The 25,953-nt window shown below is 33.5% G+C and overlaps 2 protein-coding genes across 2 annotated transcripts in view; one reads left to right on the forward strand and one right to left on the reverse strand.

The window, feature by feature from the left end:
- The window catches only part of LOC137387405 (secretory carrier-associated membrane protein 2-like), a 28,602-nt gene extending 15,301 nt beyond the window's left edge, over positions 1-13,301 (forward strand). Inside the window, exons 6-9 of the mRNA XM_068073820.1 lie at positions 1,720-1,891; positions 5,509-5,610; positions 11,251-11,386; positions 12,091-13,301. Of these exons, the coding sequence (XP_067929921.1) occupies positions 1,720-1,891; positions 5,509-5,610; positions 11,251-11,386; positions 12,091-12,285 (605 nt within the window). The 3' untranslated portion in view covers positions 12,286-13,301. The remainder of the gene's footprint in view (positions 1-1,719; positions 1,892-5,508; positions 5,611-11,250; positions 11,387-12,090) is intronic.
- Positions 13,302-18,024: 4,723 nt separating this feature from the next.
- Positions 18,025-25,461, reverse strand: LOC137387841 (secretory carrier-associated membrane protein 5-like). The gene is made up of 3 exons (XM_068074355.1): positions 25,360-25,461; positions 19,944-20,079; positions 18,025-19,243 (listed from the first exon to the last, which is right to left on the reverse strand). Exons 1-3 carry the CDS (start codon positions 25,389-25,391, stop codon positions 19,049-19,051), a joined length of 363 nt encoding a protein of 120 aa, XP_067930456.1. The 5' UTR covers positions 25,392-25,461; the 3' UTR covers positions 18,025-19,048.
- Positions 25,462-25,953: the final 492 nt, after the last annotated feature.

Genomic DNA, 25,953 nt, shown 5'->3' on the forward strand with positions numbered 1-25,953 from the left:
TCTATAATAGTAATGTTCAGGGCATTTCTCCAACAGCTATGTGTAAGAGGAGAAAAATCTTTAAAATTCTTTTGCCAAATGCTGGTGTCATATTGTAAACACATCAAATTGCACAGCTTCTGAAATAAAGTTTTGTACATATATATATATATTTATATATATATACATACATATATATATTTATATATATATACATATATATATACATATATATATATGTAATAATAGTATTATATATATAATATATATATATGTAATAATACAGTGTGTATTACACAAAAATAAACACCTGCTTTTATATGTTAGAATGGTATATGTTGCATATATATGTTTACTATAATTAAATTTTTGGTGTAAAAATGTTTTTTATTACCTGTGCAATGCTGGGTATTCATCTAATACATATATGAATGTATATATATATACATGTACAGTGGAACCTCAGTTATCGAACGCTTCGGTTCTCGACCAACTCGGTTTTCGACCAAAAATTTGAGATTTTCGTCTCGGATCTCGACCACAAATTTGGTTCGTGACCAAACCGGAACATGCGCATTTAAATTAAACATTAGGAACAGCTCTGGAAACAGCATGTTTATACGTTTAACGACGTTGTTATGAGCCACTTTCGAAAGGTTCCCAAAAAAGGGAGAAGTTTTGCGTCATTAATTCTTTACAAAAAGGAGCCATCTGGGAGGACGTCGCCTCTACCGAAGAGATTTTCTCGGACACGACCCCTCCAGTTGAGTTACTCTAAATTGTTTTGGTGGAGGATTCTTCTTCAAAGATGTGAAGTAAACGTGCCATTGCTGTTTTTATTTTCTTTTTCACAAGATTTTTGATGTAACTGATCTGTTGCATTTTTTTACCGTTTTATTATCAATTTCTGCGATTTTTGGTATTGTATCCTAACCTTTAATGTTTTTGATGTTTTAAGAGCAAAGCATAGGAAATGTTTACTTTTTGTTTTCTTTTTTCATCATCATAGATAGAAAATATTTCATTAAAATTAAACACGATCTATATCTACCAGTTTTTATTTATCGTATATAGTATACAGTACAGTTTATGTTGTAAAATGTTAATAAATACTTTACCAAAGTTGTTAAATCGACTTGGAACAGATTAAAACTTACATATATTAGTTCTAATGGGAAAACCTGTTTCGGATCTCAAACAAGTTGGTTTTCCACCAACCTTTTGGAACGGATTGTGTTCGAGAACCGAGGTTCCATTGTATATATATATATTTACTACATACTAAAATAGATACATATATATATATATATGTATCTATTTTATATTTATACACCTGAATATAAGCTTATATATATTTTTCATATATACGTTTGTATATGTACATGTTTATACACATGTATATGTATACATGTACTGTATATGCACATGTAAACATGTAGGCTATGTATATGCACATGTATATATATGTTTTATGTGTACATATATATACATATAAAAATACCTGCATATATATTACACATGTTAATTCATTTTATTTACCTGTTTTAAACCTTACTTGATGTTTATTTACCAAATAAGTAAAATGGGCGATTTGTTTAGCAGATCTTGACCGTGCACACACACAGGTGTATTGTAATTTGTATGCTAATAGTTAGCAAATGCAGTCAAAAATTTGCTAAAGATTCATTTTGTACTCTGTAGAAATTTAACTTTAAAGTGTTGCCTGGTTTCTGCTTGCAGTGAGGGCTGTTGTGCTGACTTTGAATTTTCTATTCTGCATTGGCTACTTGGCTATGGCTCATTATGGATTAGTTGCTGCCGAAAGATCACTAGGTCTTTCCATCTTCCATCTTCTCTGGTGGATACTAGTAGGCTTCCTATGTTGGCAGCGACCGAATTACAACGCTTTCCGGTGAGTACATTGTTATTGCTGTTATAGGCCATGGCAGACTTACAAGGCTATCCACTTGTTTACATAGGTAACTATTGTGCGAATGATGATATTTATATGTAAATAATGTGTGGATGTAAGTTTCATGATTAAAAATATTATGGAAACCAGTAAAGTAAAACTGTCCAAATTCTGAGGTCGGGGTGGCATTGTGACCCTCAGGCATTACTAGCCAAATTTTTATTGATACCTTTCCTCTGTAAATATCTAATTTTATTGATTTTGACCAACAATACTTGAGTAGCTCAACAATGTAGTGTACTAATCTGAAAAAACAATATTTGAATTACTACTGCATGTATATAAAATACAGTTGTGTGCAAAATAAACTGAACTTCTTGGTTGGAAAACCAAAATTCTCATTTACAATATTGTTACTTCTTGGGAATTTAGTCAATAACCATAAATTATGTAGGAAATTTATCCTTGTTATTTCTTGATTTAAAATAATTATGTAAACAAACAGCTGCAAAATTATGTTTTTGATTGATTATTGATTGATTATTTGAAACTGTAAAAATAACTTGATTTGAGCACATAAAAATGTAAGTGATATGATCATATCTCTACAGATTGTTATCTTCAACTATTAAAAAATGAAATGTTTAGATTTTAGCATACATAATTATTCAAAAACATAATTTTATAGCTGTTTGATTTACTCATTTAAAATCAGAACAAAATGTAGACTAATTTAATAATAATTTAATTAATTAAGATTAAGAATAATTAATTTAATATGTACTTTACATTTATTGATTAAATTCACAATGAGTAACAAAGTTGTAAATGATGAGTTTAGCTTTCTAACAAAAGGAATCCAGTTTATTTTGCAGACCACTGTATTTTAACTTTCATGAATGTATTTTTGCGCAATATCAAACTAACTATGTTATTATATACTATATGTTATATAACATATATATATATATATATACATATATATATATATATATATATATATGTTAGTATATCAAACTAACTACATGTATGTTATGTATATTTCTTTACACTTATTTTAATCAACTTCTTGACTTTCATTTTACTATCTTCAGCCTTGTGTGTAGGGACTCAAATATTTGCTGCGAAATGAGCTTAAATATAATTTTAGTAGATTACTGTCTGTATTTTACTATCATTTTTGATTTTCGAATGATACTCTGCACACTAGACCATAAACACGCCCTATACTTCGGGCAGACTGGCTGGTGTCCGGATAATCCCGCAATAATATATTTAGTTTCAATTAGCTATTACAAATCTCGTAAAACAATTTGTATTAATTAAATTTCTGGCTGTGACATTTGGTAATGTAACTGTACTGAGTCGTCCTTTTACTTGATTGATAATAAACTAAAATTAAAGGTGAGCTTGCGTAATATTTTAGTAGATTATCTCAAAACATACCAGTATTTTACTATTGTTTGTGATTGTTTTTGTTGTTTGAGATGACCTGATTGCCAAGATTTGTCAAAATTAAAATTGGAAAAACTTCATCTTGGATTAAATTGCTCAGATTCAAGCAAAAGTGTGCTTATGACGTCCATAGTTACAATGAGACCGACAGAATAGAAACGAGTTACGCAGCAACTCGAGTGCAATAGCCGATATCAATAAAGAGAGAGAGACAGTCAGCTGCTCAGCTAGTGACATCAGCACGTATTTTTTTTCCGAGCGTTTTAACCACGATTAAATTTTGTTGATTTTAATCTGGAGACAGCTTGCCAGTCAGATCATGTCAAACATAAAAAACACCAACAAGTGATACACTGATACTTTCTGATCAAATCTACTAAAGTTTTGTATCAGTTCCTTTTTAGACGTTACATTTAACGTTGAAAATATGTATGTTGGGATGATTGTATACATATCAAGGTTTGTCTTCACATGATAAATAATAATAAACATTTATTAAAAGCATCAATTGTTCTATCAGGCCTGAGTGACTGCACTCAACCACTTAAACACAGCAGAGAAAGTATCATTGATAGATTCGTTAGCACAGACCTGCCTATGAGTTGCAATAATTTGTATAAATCTGTTTATAAGGTGTAATTATTAGTACAGACCTGTTCATAAGATATAATAGTTAGTACAGACCTGTCTATAAGGTATAACAGTTAGTACAGACCTGTCTATAAGACATAATAGTTAGTACAGACCTGTGTATAAGGTGTAATTATTAGTACAGACCTGTCTATAAGATATAATAGTTAGTACAGACCTGTCTATAAGGTATAACAGTTAGTACAGACCTGTCTATAAGATATAATAGTTTGTACAGACCTGTCTATAAGGTGTAATTATTAGTACAGACCTGTCTATAAGATATAATAGTTAGTACAGACCTGTCTATAATATACAATAATTAGTGCAGACCTGTCTATAAGGTGTAATTATTAGTACAGACCTGTCTGTAAAATACAATAATTAGTACAGACCTGTCTGTAAGGTGTAATCATTAGTACAGACTTAACCCTTTCGCGGGCAGTGCGACGTTTTTGTCGCTTTGCGATACGGCTGCTAATGGGCAGTGCGACGTTTTTGTCGTTTCGGTAACGTATTTTATTATTGCCGTTTCTGGTTAGCTAAATGCCGTTTTTTGTTTACTTTTTTTACCAATAGCAAGCTACGATATAATATAGTAGTTTCAGTTAGCCTCAAAAATTGACTTCAAGGTTGAATAAAAAACGATCGTTTTTAGCAGTGATGAATAAATAAACTTTCGAAAAAAATTAGAAAATTGTTCTAAATAATTTATCATCTTTTATTTTTCTTGCTTCGGTTTTAGCTTTTATTTACCGAATTTTTTGAGAGTTTGACTTTAGTTTACCGTCATGGCGACTTCTAAAAGAACCTCCCGAGATTATTCTCATAAAGCAAGTACTAGTACCGAAATTACTAAGAGATTCAGAGATGACAGTGACTTTTTAAATTTAGTAGCTAGAGGTGACAGTGAATCAGGTTTGAATTGGGATTGTAATGACTTTACATCTGGAAGTGACAGTGATGAAAAGGCTGGTAGCAGTAATGATGAGGATGTGAGTAGGAGTGATGCCAGTGCCTGGAAGAATATAACCAACATAAACAGAGATAAATCTCCTACAATTCAGCAGTTTATAGCAGTGACAGGCCCAGTATTTACTCCAGTAGATGCTCAACCAGTAGAGTATTTTGAAAAGTTTTTTGAGCCTGTCAATCCAGGAAGTACATTTTTGTGGGAGCCCTTCGTTACACGAATAAGTAGGCCTACATGGTGCAAAGACTGTGATGTGGGCCTTTGAAAAGGAGAATGTTTTCGAAAATATCATTCGTAAATAGACAATTATTATGAAAAGCATATATTTTATGTTATACATTTTTATTTGTTTATAATATATATATATGCCTATGGACATATACATGTATACATATGCACCTTTAAACATAGAGATATGCACATAATAACACACAGAAAAGTGTATGAAACTTTTGAAAAAAATTGATTTTTTGGAAAATTAATTCGCCCATGGGAGTCTGATTTAGTTTTGAAAATTCGCCCACGAAAGGGTTAATGATAAAAAACTTCATATTTTCAGGAGAGATTCAGCTCTAAGCTATTTCTGGTTTCTCTTCATCACTGCTTGGAATATTTTGGTTGACATATTCATGGTGTTGGGACCCGCTGGAACAGGTTACCTGTAAGTACTTGTTCAATACCTTTTTGTAAGTAGCATCAAAGGTTGACTTTCCAACACCCATCCAATATTGTAGAATGCAAACATTTGTTCATCTGTTTGTTCATGAACCTCAGTGAACCCCTTGGTTTTGAAGATGAATACCTATAGCTTTTTATTCTCTGGCCCTAATGCGCTATATTTGGAGAAAACAAGTTCATTTCTAAATATGATAAAAATTTAATAAGTTGTAATATTCTTGTTGCACCATTATTTGTGTTGGCTATCACCGCATTCCTTGCATTAAAATACCTTTAAAATGACAGTTTTATATCATATACCGAAGTTTTACTGACATTTCATTTTCAATATTCATTCTGTTGACAATTAAACTGTTATTTATGCTTTAATTGTCTTTTTTATTATCAGGTCTTTTTTATTATTATTTTTATTATATTTTTTTATACAGACAATCTTTATTTGTTCGATCGAATACAGACTGGGCCATGTTCGGGTATTGAAAAGGTCTGGACATTGAAAATTGAATACTGTACAGTATTGTACATTACACAGCTTATATTGTCTCTCAAACATACTCCTATGCTGCAATATGTTCAAGCCGCTGGAGCACAGGCTGTTTCTGCTGTCGAAATACTGGCTGTTTCCGCTGCAGCTTCAGGGGCTATGGCGGGTGGTGTGAGCAACACTGGCAGTGTGCTGTAGTAAAACTGGTTTAAGGTGATAAATTTATTACAGTATTTATATACAATATTTATAACAATATTTATATACAGTATACATGAGAGAGTATAATATGGTTATACCTGTAATAGCATACAATATAATATTAATAACAGTAACAATAACAAATGAAAATAAACAGTGGCAAGGCGGGTGGAACACTGGCAGAAAACTCACACGTACGCATGTCACTTGTGTCATTTGTCGCAAGATCTACCTATCGGTCAGTCGTCATTCTTTTGACAGACTTGGCAGCATTGGTCAAATGTCTGGACAATTGAAGGTCCAGAGAAGGGAAGTACAAAAAGCGGAGTCAACCGTATAAAATAACATACTTTTTTATTAAGTAAAATATGGAAAATATAAAAGAAGTAAAATCATTTCTTTGGTATGATAATAATATGGTCTATTTGAGTTGCGCTTTGTATTAAATGTTATTAAAATGTGTATACCGTAAAACCTTTAATTGAACGCCATGGCGCTGTATTTTTCAACCTTTTTTCTATGGTGGCGGCCAATTGGAGGAGGCTTTCAAATAGAGGCTGGGGATCTATTTTTCAAATGGCTCGTCCATAGATATAGTAAACCCTAGATATGCGAATAAGCAAAACAAGTGAGGCCTATAATTAGCATGACGCAACGTCATGGTGATGTGCAAAGCGAATCAGCTGATCTATTATCTCCTATTGACTTAGCACTAAAAACTGCTCAATTTTTCCATAGTTTGTGCATCTGAGACTGCATATTTTATTGAAAATATGTAAAACTTATATACAGTAATACTTCAACTTACGAGTGCCCTAATGTATGAGAAACTTGAGATACGAGCCAGCTTTCAAGCAAGTTTTAGCACTAACATACGAGCCATGTTTGAGATACGAGCACATGAATCAGTTGCCAAGTATGTCGGAGGTGTTTTATGACAACAGCATCAATCTGTATTTTTCAACTGCTCAGATTATACTTTTGTACCATGTTTTTTGTGCGCGATTTTCAGTGCTGAATTATGTGAATTAAAAGTACCGTACGTAGACCGAAAGTTTGCCAGTAAAAGGATAGATAATGCAAAGAAAAAGCGAATGATAACAATTGATATTAAACGGAAAATTATTGAAAAATATACAAAATATGTATATGTGATTGAGCTAGCTCAGCAATATGACAGAAATACATCCACAATTATCAAACACAAGGATTTTATTCAAGGCATTTAGTTTGCAAAAGGACTAACCATAGTTTCTAAACGACGCAGCGATCTTCATGACCACTGATGGAGAGACTGCTCAGGCTTTAGATAAAAGACAAACAATTGGCCGGTGACGGCGTAACTGAAACGATACTACGTAAAAAGGCAGGTGCTATCTATCAAGACTATAAAAAATAGACATTCGGACAAGTTGGCTAGCGGTCATGCATTAACCCTTGGTGACGACACCTGTGCTCGTCCTGATCGCAACATGTTGAAAGGGCGACAAAGGCAAACGTCCTTAGATAGGTTTCTCTTAAAACGGCCGGCTGGTCGTGAGAGCGAAACAAAAGAAAAATTAGCTAACCAGCGAGAAACTTAAAACTATGAACGCGGAAGAAATTTTAATTACGTTAAGTTAAAGATTAAAGTTTGCTTTTAAGACTTGGATAAAATCCAAATTTATCAAAGTCAGCTGTTGTAATGAAGGATAACTTATCTCTCCCTCTCTGGCAAATGCTAGCATTAGCTGCTATTGTACGCATTTGATTTTACATTTTAATTTTCCTTGCATTATTTTTTATTTGTTGCTTTTTGAAAGCATGTGATAAGTTAGGACAATAACCAATATGTTCTTTCTGTTACAATATATTGTTTTGAGTGTTTTATTTGCATTTTTACAGTATGGAAACCAATCAATATATATTTAATTGTTCTATATATAAATAAATTGCACCAACATGCGAGTAAATTGACATACGAGCTCAGTCTCGGAACGCATTAAGCTCGTAATTCGAAGTATGACTGTAATGACTTTGGATGAGAAAGGCAAGAATTTTACACACATGGTAATGAATAATACCAATGATTTAGAAGCTTCTATATCATTGATAATACAAAGAGTGACCAAATAGAAATTAAACTAATAACAAACTAATGAGACAAATGAGATTTAGAAGCAGTTACGCTGGACCACTGTATTAAACACCCATTAGACATGATTGAAAATAACTAGATAGTTTTTGTCTAAGGTTGGTTGAACTAGATTCCTGCTTTGAAGCGGCATAGTGTATTCTGATTTTAGTATAGCGATTTACTATAGTTTTGAGTAGACTGTTGGCATGCACTGTACATGTAAAACCTTGATTGAGGTTATGTAATATGACATATATGTTATTGTTTGTGATGTTACTTGTTTAAAAGCTCTCCGTGTGATACCATAGCTCTCCATGTGTGAACGTAGGCTCTTTTCTGCAGCAATACATATTCGGCCTATCAATCTGGTCACCAATCCTCCTCTGTTTTTAACTGAGATTAGGGTTATGTCTGAGATTAGGGTTATGTCATCACTATTTCTACTTCCCACTACTTCTACATCGGTCAAGAACATGCTACACCCATCACATTTGAGTTAAAAAACAATCCTCATCACCAAACTCCTCATCTTCACCTTCCTCAGCTTTTGTCTCTTCTTTCTAGCCAGAGAATGTAGCAGGAGTTGGCCAGTTTTTTCAGCCTTGCTCACATCCAGATCAATACAGTTAACATTGGGATGTGGTGTGATATCTGCTTTTATGAACAGTGCTCGAATTGCAGATTTAAAGCACTGCACATTCGGGTTATTGTTATAGCCACCCTTAGATCGTATTGTAGAAAACAGAATCTCGATGTGATCCTGGTTGATCTTAAAGGTTAGGAAGTAGTTGATGTAAGGGTAGTTGCTGTAAAGATATTGAGCAATGCCATGTACAGATTTGGCTGCTGGCTCAAAACCAATGACGAAATGATGATGGTTTTCGTATTATTTTCCACTAACAGCTTTCAGCTTGGTGTCTTTAATCGGCATAGATAGCTTATGATATTGTTGAGAACTTCTTGTTTTGAGTATAAGTTCTGTCTTGTTATGGGCAATTCAGGATATACCTGGGGTGTTGTGGTCTCTTCTGATGACATTTCACTAAGAATTTGGTCTTATTGTTACGTTTATGACTTAAAAACTAGCATGCCAAGCGTGCCTCCTTTACTAAACTTATTGCTCAATTGAAGGCTTTGATGCTGTGATGCACATCACTACGACGTAACGTCGTGAAAACAACAGCCAATTATAGGCCTCACCTTTGCTCCATTGTAATGATAGCTATTCGCCAATCTAGGGTTTACTATATCTATGGGCTCGTCAGAATTTTTGGAAGATGAGTTTAGCCTTACCACGGCGAAGCGGATATCGCCTTTATTTTGCCATCTTTTTTCGGTGGACCTATATTAAACATTTTCAATGCAATAAATCTTAACTTATCTGTAACTTGTCAACGATCTCTTAATAAATGTGCATCGAGAAAATGAGAAATATCTCTACCAGTTGATATCTATTACTTGCAATTGACTTGCGATGATATTATAGCCTGTTTTCTTCTTTGCAATTTGTTGGAGTTTTCAATTTTTATTTTATTCTAAATCTGAAGAAATATTTTTATTTTATATATACATGTATATATAACATTGTTGAATAAAAGCTCACTACACTCACTAATATGTTTGCTACAGTTTGCAGCCAAAACTAGCTTTTTATGTGCAATAGCAGTGGAGTTATGAGCATCGATTCATTGTAAGCTGTGTTAAAATAGCCGCAAGGATGCTATTAAATAACATGCTATAAATCTGCACATTTATAAGTTATACAACAATAATCTATCAAATGATACGAATATATATTCATGAACAAGTGACATAAACAAACCATACTTATATTACATGCAGAAACAAAAATTTACATTTTTAAAACAAAAATATTTTCATTGTTTGCTCGGATAGCTGCGTTCTGATTGTTGCTTTCGATGTAACAAACGTCTTCTAGTTGTCCAATACTTTCTACATTATCTTTTGACCTCAATTCTTCTACTGCACTGCTGAACTAATCAATATTAGCGTCCAAACAATTATTTTGGCAGAGAACAACTTTCATGCGCTGTATTTAGCACTAATGCAACGCGTAAAAGTTTGCTTGCATAACCTTTGGTTCAAAACTTGAAAAATGGTTTTTATGTGCATGTCCTTCAAAGTATCAGGACCGCGTTAAACAAGGATCCAGTGTTAGCCTGAGGCAGTAATTATTTCTCAAGCGTTGATTTAAAAGTTCATCTACCATCGTAAATTTATGCCGGTTTTCAAATAAATTTAGGCTACTTTTAAGTAGCAAGACCGCGTTAGACAGATAGCTACTACTAGCCTGAGACCGTTATTGATTATTGCTACGGTGTTGCTTTCAAAGTTTTAACAAAAAAAAACGAAAAACTTTGGAATTGGGCACCGAGAGAATTAACTGATATTGATATAAACGATTAATTATTAATACAATTTTGTGGACACTTTTCTACTGATCAGTTGATATCATGGGCTCAAAAAAATCGATTAATGTCAAAATGGCGATCAAATGGAGGTGGCGTTCAATTGGAGAGTGGCGGTCTATTTTTCAACCCTTCTCTCAGGGTGGCGATCAATTGGAGGTGGCGTTCAAATAGAGGTGGCATTCAGTTAGAGGTTTTACGGTATTTACATTTTAATAGATCTACAATGTATATACACTTCGATAGGTGTATGTACATTTTAGTAAATTAGTCTATTTACATGTATGTTTATGATTTAAAAGTTGCACCTCATCTCTTTTTCTGGAAATGTATGTATATGTAAATAGTTTTTTACATATTGATGCATGTAAGATTTGATTTGATGGATTTTAGAGGAATTCTAACTGCAGCTACTTACCTCAACGACAGGTACGATGGTCAGAGTGTGAGGAATATGGGCGGAGTTACTTTTATTATTGTTATTGGTTCCCTCGTTCTTCTCTCGCTGGACATTTACTTACTTATCATGGTAGGTTCTTTCTTGTGGGTACTTATAACTTTTTATAATTACTGGTAATCATCAACAAAATGATTTTTTTGTTACATGCCAAAATATGAAAAAAATGAAAAGACGGAAATCAGAAATTATCGCGTCAGTTGAACAAATGTGTTTTAGTAAGTAATCTAATAGTATTGCGGAGGAGTCGGAATAGTGAATTGAAGATTGTAGTAACAGAAAGTTCATAAACTGAAACCTGTGATGGTAGATGTAGTATGTTGGTGTCACAAAATAGAAAATGATGTTTGTCATTTGTGTGGAAGAATAAACACAAATATTTTGGGCGTAGTTTATACAGTAGTTTCAAACCTGTGACATAAATGCACAAATGCGCAAGTCTGGAATAAATTCAAAATGTTAAAAGGTTTTGTGATGTGATGGGCGGAAGTTGGAAGTGTGGTAAGCTGGAAATTCGGTTTACTTAATACTTGACCTTGTATGATATGGTTAGCTGGTATAAGTTGTTGCACAAGAATACAGAGAAACCATAGCACATGTTACATACTCCTCAAAACAGTTTTGGGTACATGGAATACAAGCTTCATGGGAAACAGGAGTTGTTTGCTACTGAAACTAAAAGAGGGTAACTTCTTAATTATTGTAAGTTTAAATAAACTATCGTTGAAGCTACATATATCCCTGTTTGTAAAACCTAGTTCGTATCTTACCCACAGGTTCACAGGTTCTATAGACGAGCTGGTGTTACTGTGCAGCAGGCCCAGACAGAGTTCTCTTCAGGAGTTTGGAGAAATCAACATGTTCAAGCCGCTGGAGCACAGGCTGTTTCTGCTGTCGGAACACAGGCTGTTTCCGCTGCAGCTTCAGGGGCTATGGCGGGTGGTGTGAGCAACACTGGCAGTGTGCAATAGTAAAGCTGGTCAATTCTTTGGTCTGTTAGCATTCAAGATTAAAACCTTCAATTTTATGTTCGCATCATTCCTTAGAGCTTATTAATATCATAATTCATGGTTACAATGGTGGTGGATTTTAAATAGCGTTAAAAGGGACTGTTACATGGCAAAGTTTTTGCTATGCAACAGTATCTTTAGACATGAAATAATAAAGTTTTGGACACTTAATGAGGAGTCACTGCATCAGATTGCAGCAGACTTCTAACCAATCTTTGAGGCTAATAAATTAATTAAATGTTCTTCCTCATGGTGTAGCTGCATCAGTTTTTACTGAAAATAGACTCACACAAAAACAGAGTGGGAAGCATCTAAAATGACATTACTTTATAGTTTGTGTCTGTTAGTGAACTTAGTTTGAAGGGTTTTCATTGACAAATTAGTTGTTTCTTTACCCTTCTATTCGAATTCATGTGACCACTTCTTGCAAATTCTGGTGGTACCAGGCAATTCAGTCAATCATGGAGCTACCTCTCAGTTTATTTCTCTGCAAGTGATCATAGCAATAATAGTAAACCTGGTACATTAAACAAGCCAGCCTGTTCACATCAACTTATAATCACTCATTCACTTCATGGTTGTTGGTCTACACTTCTTACCCTCAAAACTGATAATCATAAACAGTAATGTCACAAAATGGTAGCAGGGAGTCGTCATTTCACTTCAGCTCTGCAATATATTTAGAATTTATCTTTAGATAATTTTTCTAACTTCCTAATATTTCTTTTGAGCAAATATTCTGTGTTTTGATTTTCTTCCCTCTGCCATATTATTATATTTTTCTCTAGTCTGTCATTTTTTATTATATTGACGAGTCATTCTGACCATGATTTAGACAAGTGACACCTATACCGGTTCTATGCTTTCTTTACAATACGCATAATTATACAACATTCCATAGAAGTAACGAAACAAGGTCTGTATTTCCTTTTGTGTGTGCAGTTGTGTGCAAAAATATATTAATCCAAACATTTGTATACTTCATATGCTTTATTCCAAAATCATCATTTATAAATCACATCTATGGTTATTTTTATATTTAATTCGTTCTCTTTAAGAGCTGGCTAGAATGCTAATATCAGTATTAGGTGAGCAGGTGTCATTTATCAGTGTTTATTGAGTTGTCTTCTCAGTCTACTGATAATATAACTCACTTATTGGGTTTTTCTTTAAGTTTACCCGGAACCGCAAATCATTGTGTGAAATCTCAAACAAAGACACCTGACTAGCGACACTGTGGGAAAGGTTTATAACGAAAATTATTTACTTTCCAGATAAGTTTTACTCTAAACAATTACTCCACTTATTAATACTAGTGTAGAGTTCTTTTCTAGCTTCAATTGTTACCTTATTTATGTCACATGGCAACAGATCCCAAGATTTTGCTGTTGGAAGATTCTTTTAGGTAAGGCGACCGAAGCCTACAATCTTACAAGCAAAATGCTTTAGTCACACTTTGGTCAGTTCGGCTGGGTGTAGCTAGAGATCATTTAATTAGTCGACTTATTATTATTATCGTATATAATATTCACATTCAAGCATCTTGGATGGTAGATTCATGATAGAAATGCAACAAATGCAATCACAAGACAAGATGAACACCTAGCAGAAAAGCGCTCATATTAACATGCATATTTACTGTCAGTTTTGGAAAAGCAAAGGCATCCTTTCAGGTTAATCTGACAGTTCTAGAAGTGGTAGATACTGAGAACTGGGTCACCTCTTCTCTACCATACCACTCAATCCAAGCATGCATCGCTAAGATGCAAATCATTGTCAACTCCTAACAAACAGTCATATTATATTAATACAAAGAATAATAATATAAAGCAATATACAATACACATTTAATAATGTGAGGTTTTGGCTGAAACAAGACAATTTTATGAAACCCTGGAGAATAAAGAACTAATCTCGGTTCCTTGTCTACATACGGCGCTGTCATTTCTAAAGGGAAATCATACATTCTGCGCCATCATTTCTAGAGGAAAATTAACATAAGTTTTGTTTATCTCTGGCTGTTGGAAATCTGACTAATAACTTTAGAATTTACTGCATAAGTCAATTGATGAAATAAATAAGTTTGATTCCTGATAGATTATTATTATTGGTCCTACCAATATTGATAATAGGTTATTATTAGTGATCCTACCAATATTGATAAAGTTAATCAGGCAGCAATTTAATAAAAAGTAAAAGACACAAAAAACCTGCATATAGGTAGGCATCAGAAGAGACAGCAGAAAGCATTTCACCTATACAAACAAAAAACATCCTTTAATTAACATGCACAACTCTGTCTCAACTCTAACGGTCTTAGATTTTTAAATAGATATCTTAGTTTCACTTCGAAAATACCTCAAGTGCCTGTTTATCAATAGAGCATTATTGCTATAAAGCATTTTTGCTATAAAGCATTATTACTATAAAGCCCTTTTGCTGTAAAATACTATTGCTATAAAGCTAAAACGGTAAGTCCTAAATCCATAACAATGACAAGAGCTGACGCTGCCACAAAAAGTAAAATTCATGGTTAAAGTAAAGTTTCTGGTTTGCAATGTCCATATATCTGATTGCTTTTTATTCAACCAATTAAACAATATAGTTAGGAAAAAGAGGTATATGTATAGTCCACTCTTTATTACCTTTTCAAGTGTTTGGCGCTTTTAAGATATAACATATTAAAAGCTAAAATTTTTCTCTCAATACATCCAAGCATTAAATAAAATTTGTTGCAGAACAAAACGTAATGCAAATAGAGTGGATATCGATCCTGAAATGCAAGATCTTAAAGTTGCTGAACTTACATTATGAGAACAGTGATGCAAGTTCTGTCTACCAAATGGTATCATATTATCATGACACTTAGTTAAACAAAATTACCTGCCAACTTATATAACATCAAAACCTGCTACCGGTTATAGCTCATAAAACGTGGGTGCAAAATCTTTTGCAAGGTAAATGGTCAAGCTTAGTGGGCTGACTGTCAGTATGAGAGCTCATCTATGGCTTCTGGACTCCTTTAAGATAAGCCAGAGTTAAAGGAAAATTATTCCAAAGATAGATTGATAGAAAAAGAGCCATCTCCGTTCATCAGTAGTTTCAGTTAAATGTTGGGAAAAATGCATACATTGTGCAGGGTTTGAACTTGCACCATTCAGCTTATGAGGCCAACACATTAACATGGGGCCATCGACTACTTTTTGTCACAGAGCCCTATTACACCTGAGATTCTCTCATGACGTACTGAGCTGTCAGAAAATTAGAGTGAGAACACGTTGGATATCAGCTTAAGCTAAACAAAAACTATTGGCCTCCGTCTCGATGACAAGGCTACTTGTGATGCTTGAAGCAAGGCTAAAATAATATGGTTTCCTTGATAACAGAGTTAAAATTATTCAGTTGTTTCACTTAATTTAATAATCTGAGAATTATCAGACTGGTGAATAATCAATGGGCTCTTTTGAAACTTCAACAAAAATATAGAGCTTGATGAAATACAACTACTGTTAAACGTCAAAATAAGATGGGAATTCCCTGGCAGCGTGAGAAGACAGCAGCTAGTCTAGCAGAACTTTGAGAGCTCTCTTTAATAAGAATCCTAAATAGGTTGAACTTGATAAATACCATAATGTAATAAAAATAGTTGGAGGAATGGAGATTGGTTAATAATATTACAACTAACTCCAAAAATGAGCAGTCTTACTGTGACTTGAGTAGGGATTTATAAATTTGAATTGAAAATGCTATGCTACATAAAAAATCATTTTGTGAAACTTAACAGTCAAGATGTAATTCCACTGCCTCGCTATACCGTTCAAAAAATGGCTGCATCTTTGTAATTTATTTAAATGTTAATCTTAGACTTCGTCTCTTCCATGGAAGCTAAAACTAAATTCTTATATCAGCTTTTTAACATTAATGATGTCTTGAAAATTTATAACTAATGAAGATTAGCTCTGAACCAGCTCATGGCACTAAAATTACAAACAAATAAGTTAACTACAAAAGTTAATTCTTTTCCAAAAATCTATTCTTTTCCAAGAATTGATTTTTGAGTTCCCAATGAGAAAGATCATCAGGTTCAATCTTCATACAATCAATTATCCTGAAATGTTAGAGAGTGTATATTTAGTGCAGTTGTTACAGTGTCAGTCCAGCATGTTGAAAGTTGTGGGTTCAAATCTTGAAGGATGTGATCTTTTTCCCAACCTCCGTGGCTCTGCACAGAAGGACACGACTCCCATCATAGTAATAAGTATTTTGGCAGTCCTGTGTGCTTTGAGAGACTGTCAGGTAAAGAAAGCACAGAGAATAAGCATGTGCGCAATCATTCAATTAAGCTGGAAGGAGGATGATTAGCCCAGGTCTAAAGGGGCCTATTTTTAACAATTAGTGTGAATACTGACTGCCATCAAAGTGTTAAGCTATGTTCAACGAAACTCTAATTGACTGCGGCATTTTTTGTGCATTCATTTAAATTTGGAACATACTTGGCTACCATAAAACCTCTAATCCAACGCCATAGCAGTCTATTTTTAACCCTTGCTCTAAAGTGGCGGTCAAATAGAGGCGGCGTTCAAATAGAGGTTTTACAGAATATTACATTTACGTACACATGTAACTAAGCACAAAAGTGTCAACATAACACTGGAGAAAACTACAATTTTATAAGTTTTTTTTGGCCGAATATTGTAAAGTTGATCAGCGCTATTGACGTGGCTGGCAATGTGCCTTGTCTTCATATCTGTTAGTTTAAACATCAGAAACAATACAACTACCTTCTCCAAAGGCTGCATATTTTTAATACATTACATGGCTAACAGTGAGGAGATAATTGCTAAATTGTTGAAGGTATGTTGGTCTATAAATTGTTTTTTCATGTGTAAAGCTATTAGGTAATGTCATAGACGCCCCTCTTCAACTTATACGCCTTCAGCTATTTGTTGTTTTGTACCCAGACAGCCTTAGCTCACACGTACAAAACTATGGTTTGGCTAATTAGAGTAACATCCAAAACTGACAGTAAATATGCATCAGTTGACATGTGCGCTTTTTTGCTAGGTGTTCATCTTGTCTTGTGATTGCATTTGTTGCATTTTTATCATGATAGAATCAACCATTTGGGATGCTTGAAAGTGAATATTCCACTAATAATAAGCCGACCAAGCAAATGAAAGCTTATGTTGCACCCGACCGAACTGACCAAAGTGTGACTAAAGCATTTTGCTTGTAAGATTGTAGGCTACAGTCGCCTAACCTAAAAGAAACTTCCAACAGCAAAAACTTGGATCTGTTGCCATGTGACATAAATAAGGTAACAATTGAAGCTAGAAAAGAACTCTACACTAGTATTAATTAGTGGAGTAATCGTTTGGACTAAAACTTAACTGAAAAGTAAATGTCTTTTCACTAAAAATCTGTTCCCCGGTGTCGTTAGTCAGGTGTCTTTGTTTGAAATTTTACACAATGATTTGTGGTTCTGGGTAAACTTAAAGAAAAAACACAATAAAGAAGTGAGTTATATTATATTATCAGTAGATTGAGAAGACAACTCAATGAACACTGTGATAAATGACACCTGCTCACATAATACTGATATTAGCATTCTAGCCAGCTCTTAAAGAGAACAAATTACATATAAAAATAACCATAGATGTGATTTATAAATGATGATTTTGGAATAAAGCATATGAAGTATACAAATGTCTGGGTTAATATATTTTTGCACACGACTGCACACACAAAAGGAAATACAGACATTGTTTTGTTACTTCTATGGAATGTTGTATAATTATGCGTATTATAAAGAAAGCATAGAACCGGTATAGGTGTCACTTGTCTAAATCATGGTCAGTATGGCTCATCAATATAATAAAAAATGACAGACTAGAGAAAAATATAATAGTACGGCAGAGGGGAGAAAATCAGAACACAGAATATTTGCTCTAAAGAAATATTAGGAAGTTAGAAAAACTATTTCAAGATAAATTCTAAATATATTGCAGAGCTGAAGTAAAATGACGACTCCCCGCTACCATTTTGTGACATTACTGTTTATGATTATCAGTTTTGAGGGTAAGAAGTGTAGACCAACAACCATGAAGTGAATGAGTGATTATCAGCTCATGTGAACAGGCTGGCTTGTTTAATGTACCAGGTTAACTAATATTGCTATGATCATTTGCAAGGAAATAAACTGAGAGGCAGCTTCATGGTTGATGAAATACCTAGTGCCACCAGAATTTGCAAAAAGCTGTTTTATGAATTCGAACGAAAGGGTAGAAAAAAACAACTAATTTGTCAATGAAAACCCTTCAAACTAAGTTCACTAACAGACACAAACTATAAAGTAATGTCATTTTAGATGCTTCCGACTCTGTTTTTGTGTGAGTCTATTTTCAGTAAAAACTGATGCTTCTACACCACGAGGAAGAACATTTAATTAATTTATTAGCCTCAAAGATTGGTTAGAAGTCTGCTGCACTCTGATGCAGTGACTCCTCATTAAGTGTTCAAAACTTTATTTCATGTCTAAAGATACTGTTGCATAGCAAAAACTTTGCCATGTAACAGTCCTTTTTAACGTTATTTAAAATCTGCCATCATTGTAATCGTGAATTATGATATTAATAAGCTTTAAGGAATGATGCGAACATAAAATTGAAGGTTGTAATCCTAAATGCTAACAGACCAAAGAATTTATTGGTTCTAACAAGTTTTACTATTGCACACTGCCAGTGTTGCTCACACCCCCCGCCATAGCCCCTGAAGTAGCAGAGGAGACAGCCTGTGTTCCGACAGCAGTAACAGCCTGTGCTCCAGTGGCTTGAACATGTTGGTTTCTCCAAACTCCTGAAGAGAACTCTGTCTGTGCCTGCTGCACGGTAACACCAGCTCTTCTATAGAACCTGTGAACCTGTGGGTAAAATATGAATTAGGTTTTACAAACATATTTATGTAGCTTCGACAATTGTTTATGTAGACTTACAATAATTAAGAAGTTACCCTCTTTTAGTTTCAGTAGCAAACAACTCCTGTTCACCATGAAGCTTGCATTCCATGTACCTCAAAACTGTTTTGAAGAGTATGTAACATGTATTATGGTTTCTCTATATTTTTGTGCAGCAACTTATACCAGCTGACCATATCATACAAGGTCAAGTATTTAGTAAACCGAGTTTCCAGCTTACCTCACTTTAACTTCCAACCATCACATTACAAAATCTATTAACATTTTGCCTTTATTCCAAACTTGTGCATTGTGCATTTATGTCACAGGTTCGAAACTCCTGCATAAACCATGCACAAAATATTTGTGTTTGTTCTTACACACAAATGACAAACATTTTCTATTTTGTGACACCGACATACTACATGTACCATCGCATGTTTCAGTTTATGAACTTTCTGTTACTACAATCTTCAATTAACTATCTCGACTCCTTTGTAATACGGTTAGATTACTAATTTACTAAAACACATTTGTTCAACTTACTCAATACTTCCTGATTTCTGTCTTCTCATTTTTTTCTTTTTTTGACATGTAACGGAAAAAATAATTTTGTTGATGATTACCAACAATAACAAGTTGTACATACGCACAAGAAAGAACCTACCATAATAAGTAAGTAAATGTCCAACGAGAGAAGGACGAGGGAGCCGATAACAATAATAAAAACAGCTCCGCCCATATTCCTCACACTCTGACCGTCGTACTTGTCGTCGAGGTAAGTAGCTGCAGTTAGAATTCCGCTAAAATTCATCAAATCTTACATGCATCAATATGTAAAAATCCATTTACCTTTCGAGAAGAAAAAGATGAAATGTAACATTCAGAACATAAATAAATATGTAAATACGCAGTAATTTACTAAAATATACATACACCTATTGAAATTTAGATAGATCTACATCTAAATCTACAACACTAAAATCAATTAGAGCCTAGCAAGAAGTGAATAATGACGCATGACTGGGGGTAGAGCCAAAAAGCTAAAGCCAATTTATAGATACCTCAGTCAATATATATACCTATATCTAAATATCTGTGTTTGTTTGTTGAACTGTCATCATCCGTATGTCCAGTTATAGCGATTAAAATCTAGGAACAAAAAACTGCTTTGCACTGGATTTCAACTCGCAAATACCACTGCTGCAGACAGACGCTCTATCCAATACAATACACGACCATCCCGCTTTACAATGGAATCATTGTCGTCATACTTATTACATCTGCCAAAGTTCAATGGCTTTGGGTGTTTTTTAGCTCACTAAAACTACTAAACAAAATATGTGCCCAGACTTTCCTAAAATACTATAAATATATATATACATCGCATAAACTTAATTAAACTTATAGCAGTCACAGAAATAAATAAACACCTTCATTTACAAGTTGGAAGAGTAAATGATGCATTTTGACTAAAAATAAATTCTCTGTGCAAAATTTCATCAACATTTATCAATAAAGTGTATGGTTAAAACCATGCAGGGGTCTGATGTATTATATGACCAGAAGTCTGAAGTGCAAGAATACATATAGCAATGGTTCATAATTAAACACTTCTGCTTGTCCACTTCAGAATTGTAAAGTTTGAGTAGTAACTTATCGGTAAATGTCTTTCTACTAGGCAGTTGATAGCGACGATCTAACACTGAGAGCAAATTTTGGAAACCAGTTTTGTCAACGGTGTAGATAAGAAGTCCATTTTTGACAGTACATCTCACAACTGCTTTATTGATTTTGGCTAGAAGCTCATCTCAGGCCTCAGAAAAATCGCGCTGTGCAAACAAAGTTATTAGTAACAGCTGACTGCCGTTACCACGGCGACTATTACGGCTACTATTATTAACATTTTTTATTTTCGCGTAATGCCGGGCATTCAGCTAGTCTTAAATATTCTGTATGCAATAAGTGTCAGAACGGCAAAATGAAGGAAAATACATACACGCAATACTTTGTAAATGAAGGAAGGTGAAATTCCATTCAAATGTTGAAAAATAGACTCAAACTATTCTTGATAAAAATTATATTTTTATTCTTGCCATCAACCAGCTTGTTGCTAGGGAACAAGGCTGACAGTGTATTGCTATACGTATACAAGTGAAGACTGCAGAAAACCCACGATACAGCAAAGCAGGAAAGAGTACTGCATATTGTACAATGTATTTATGTACCGTAAACCTTAGTTTAAATACCATGGGACTCTATTTTTCAACCCACTCTCTAAAGTGGTGTTTAATTGGAGGTGATATTCCAATAAAGGGGGTTCTGTATTTTTGGACTAACTTGCCAGATTTTTGGGCAGATAAATTTACTTCTTTTATAGCTGAAGCGATGTTGATGTCACCTATATTTTACACTCCTTAACAGGCGAATCGACACTATTGCCATAGGCTTCAGAATTTTTGCTAAACCATTTTTCATATACGCCAAAGTATCAGACAGAGTTAAACAAGGAACTTACCTTAATTATAAAACATTAGCGTGGTGCTGTTATTAAGTACATGTACATGTATTTTGATGGTGCCACTTTCAGAGTTTTAAAGAAAAAGCTGTGAAGCTTTGGACTTAGAAAACGAACATGGAAATTTTGAAGATATTTTTAACGTTTTAAAGTTAGAATACAACAAAACTATTACGGCTGCTACTACGACGTACGGTGTTCCTGAAGAGTATTCTCATCATTTATCAAAACACTTTAAAGTCTTCAGATCAGTTTGTATACCACATTATGGATAAATCTAAAAACATTAGATATAATTTAGACTTTAATGATTTTGAATCAGAGTGTAGTTCTGATGATTGCGACAATCGATCTTAAGTACAACCTCACTATAAACCACCACTAACGTAATCTCGGTTCTTGTTTGTTCAGCTGTCTATGTGGCCTGTTGACAAACTTTATCAGTATAAAATCCTCTTGATAGCTCATTCAAAATTTTATTTAAGTGATGACGAAACCAAGAAGGATTCGCACTACAACACCAGATTTTTAGAAGCCAATCTACCTTTACCATTATTTTATACTGCTTCAGGTCAAAAAACAACCGAATACAGAGTACTATCACAATGGAACAGTCTTCCAATAGACTTACGCAAAACCTCTGCATTTACTAGTTTTGGAGTTAATATGAGAAGCCATTTGTTAAGTCTAGATTCCTAGACAGAAGACCTGCTGTTTAAGTTTGCCAATTCCTGTGGGCCAAGCGCCTCGACTAGCTGTAGTGCTAATGCACATGTGGGCCTCCTCACACCTTAACAAGTAGGAAATAAGCTTCATTATTTTGTTTAACCTAATCAATATTATAATTAAATCTTTATTTTTGCTAATGTTATATTTTTACTAATTGATGAAATAAAACACACACACGCGCACTCACAAGAATTAATTGTTATTGATGTAATCAAATCATTATTAGTACTATTTAGATACTTTTCTACTGATCATTTGCTATTATTGGTTAGTAAAGATCAAAAAATGCCAAACTGCTGGGCAAATAGAGATGGTGTTCAAATGTAGCGTGGCATTGTATGTTGCAACCCTTCCTTCATAGTGGCGTTCTATTAGGGGTAACGTTCAAATAAAGATGGCGTTCAAATAGGGTGTTTACGGTGTATTATATATATATATATATATATATATATATATATATATATATATATATATATATATATATATATATATATATTCTAGTAAGTTGTTTCTAGCAATTGTTTTAAAGGTAAGCTAGTGAAGGAAAATTTACCTTTACTGAAACAATTGCTGTGTTTGCAATGGTGTAATAATCCTTCCGTGACGTGACGCGTAACTGTCAACAGGCGCGAGTATTTTAATTGAGGTAATGAATACCTTACGTATTACTAATCGGCATGCTCCGTTGAAGAACTAGTCTAGTGGCTAAGCTAACTGTCACTAGATGTGGAGATCAAATCTAGTGCAATATAGATTTTTGATTGTTAGGTTTTAATTGCTACAGCTGGACTTATTATATACATGTATATATAATATATACATAGTCATTACTGGCTGCTCAATGAACCAAGCAGACAGTTTACGAACACAGTCTCTCAACACATATAAATTATTTTTATAAAATGCATGTTTGACAGAAAAATTCTTAGTTCTTCAAAGGGACTAAAAAGGGGTGCTAGTAAATCCCCCTTACACAGAAAAGTCAAATAAAACTTGGTTTATAACAAGATTAACTAATATCTCCACATAAACGATAACGCCCCTCAAATGTCTACGTCTATGCTAGAGAACATAGCAGAAATAACAGACAGGGGTGCAACCATAAAATTTGGTTTAAGCAGAACTTGAAAAATTACTTCACCACTTTTATGATGCTAAACTTTCATTATTACTATTACTATTATTAAATTAATACTGCAGAAAGTCAAACAGAATCATCAACACCTACTAACTCAGCTAAAACACAATCTTTTTAATTTTTTAATAGTCAGGCCTAGAGTTCTAGATGAGGACAGTCAAAAATTCAATTAGCTACTTCAAAATACTGTAAGTATCATCGCTTCTATAGAATGCTGCCTTCTTACAACATGTGAACCATTTTTACTGTCCTTAATTTCAAGCGAGCCACCCAAATCTTAAAACAATCCATGAGCTAATCTCACCACAAAGGACTAAAGCTCTTGAGTTGATTTGCCTGTTTGAAGGTTTTTTATCAGAATTTAGAAGTAGCAGTGTCAGCGATTTTCTAAATTTTATAAATCTTTGCATTCAATCCTGACTGCAACTTTGAACATAAGATAAAAAGCAAAGGTCGATGCTGATTTTGTCTTAGTGTTGCACACTCCACTCGCCTTATGCTCATTCTTACAAAAAAAAACAATAAACAATATATGAATCCATAATACTAGAGTATTGCTCAGTCATTATTAGCTTTCAAGTCTCTATATGTAGCAAGCCAGTGGTTTATCATAAATTAATGTTTTGTTATATATAATAATATTTATTATTTCATTTTAATATTTAATCTAATTACTCTATTTAATATTAATTAATAATTTACATTAATAATAATAAATAAGTATATATATATATACATTCAAATAACATTGAATATGAATTGCAACAAAAATATACCATATTATTATCATACTAAAAAAATGATTTTAATTCTTTTATATTTTATAGTTTATAGATTTTACCTACTTATTGAAAAAAGCATGTTATTTTACACATTTTACTCCACTTCTTTGGACTTCATTTTCCAGACCTTCAAATGTCCAGACAATTGACTGCTGCCAAATCTGTCAATAGAATGACGACTGATCGATAGGTAGCTCTTGCGACAAATGAAAAATGTACGTGTGAGTTTTCTACCAGTTTTTAACCGCCTTGCCAGTGTTTATTTTTGTTTGTTATTATTACTGTTATTAATATTATACTGTACCCTATTGCAGGTACAACCATATTTTACTCTCTCATGTATATACATTGTATACCATATTGTATTCTAGAAGTATGTGTCTGAGACAATATAGGTTGTTTAATATACAATACTCTACAGTACTCAGTTTTAAATGTACAGACTTTTTAATACCGGAACATGGCCCAGTCTGTGTTTGATCGAACAAATAAAGATTGTCTGTATATCACCTTTTACTAAAAAAAGACAATTTAAGTATAAATAACAGTTTAATTGTCAGCAAAATGAATATTGAAAATGAAATGTGAGTAAAACTTCGGTATATGATATTAAACTGTCATTTTAAAGGTATTTGAATGCAAAGAATGCGGTGATAGCCAACACAAATAATGGTGCAACAAGAATATTACAACTTATTAAATTTTTATCATATATAAAAATGAACTTGTTTTCTCCAAATATAGCGCATTAGGGCCAGAGGATAAAAAGCTATAGGTATTCATCTTCAAAACCAAAAAGTTCACTGAGGTTCATGAACAAACAGATGAACAAATGTTTGCATTCTACAATATTGGATGGGTGTTGGAAAGTCAATTTTTGATGCTACTCACAAAAAGGTATTGAACAAGTACTTACAGGTAACCTGTTCCAGCGGGTCCCAACACCATGAATATGTCAACCAAAATATTCCAAGCAGTGATGAAGAGAAACCAGAAATAGCTTAGAGCTGAATCTCTCCTAAAATATGAATAATTTTATAGATAAGTCTGTACTAACTATTACACCTTACAGACAGGTCTGTGCTAATCATTATATCTTACAGACAGGTCTGTACTAACTATTATATCTTATAGACAGGTCTGTACTAATAATTACACCTTATAAACAGGTCTGTACTAATTATTACAACTCATAGGCAGGTCTGTGCTAACAAAACTACCAATGATACTTTCTCGGCTGTGTTTAGGTATTGAGTGCAGTCACTCAGGCCTGATAGAACAATTGATGCTTTTAATAAATGTTCATTATTATTTATCATGTGAAGACAAACCTCGATATGTATACAATCATCCCAACATACAAGTTTTCAACGTTAAATGTAACGTCTAAAAAGGATCTGATACAAAACTTTAGTAGATTTTATCAGAAAGTATCAGTGTTTGTTATCACTTGTTGGTGTTTTTATGTTTGACATGATCTGACTGGCAAGCTGTCTCCAGATTAAAATCA

Source organism: Watersipora subatra, chromosome 2 (genome assembly GCF_963576615.1).
Source record: "Watersipora subatra chromosome 2, tzWatSuba1.1, whole genome shotgun sequence".
In the NCBI taxonomy this organism is placed as follows: Eukaryota; Metazoa; Bryozoa; class Gymnolaemata; order Cheilostomatida; family Watersiporidae; genus Watersipora; species Watersipora subatra.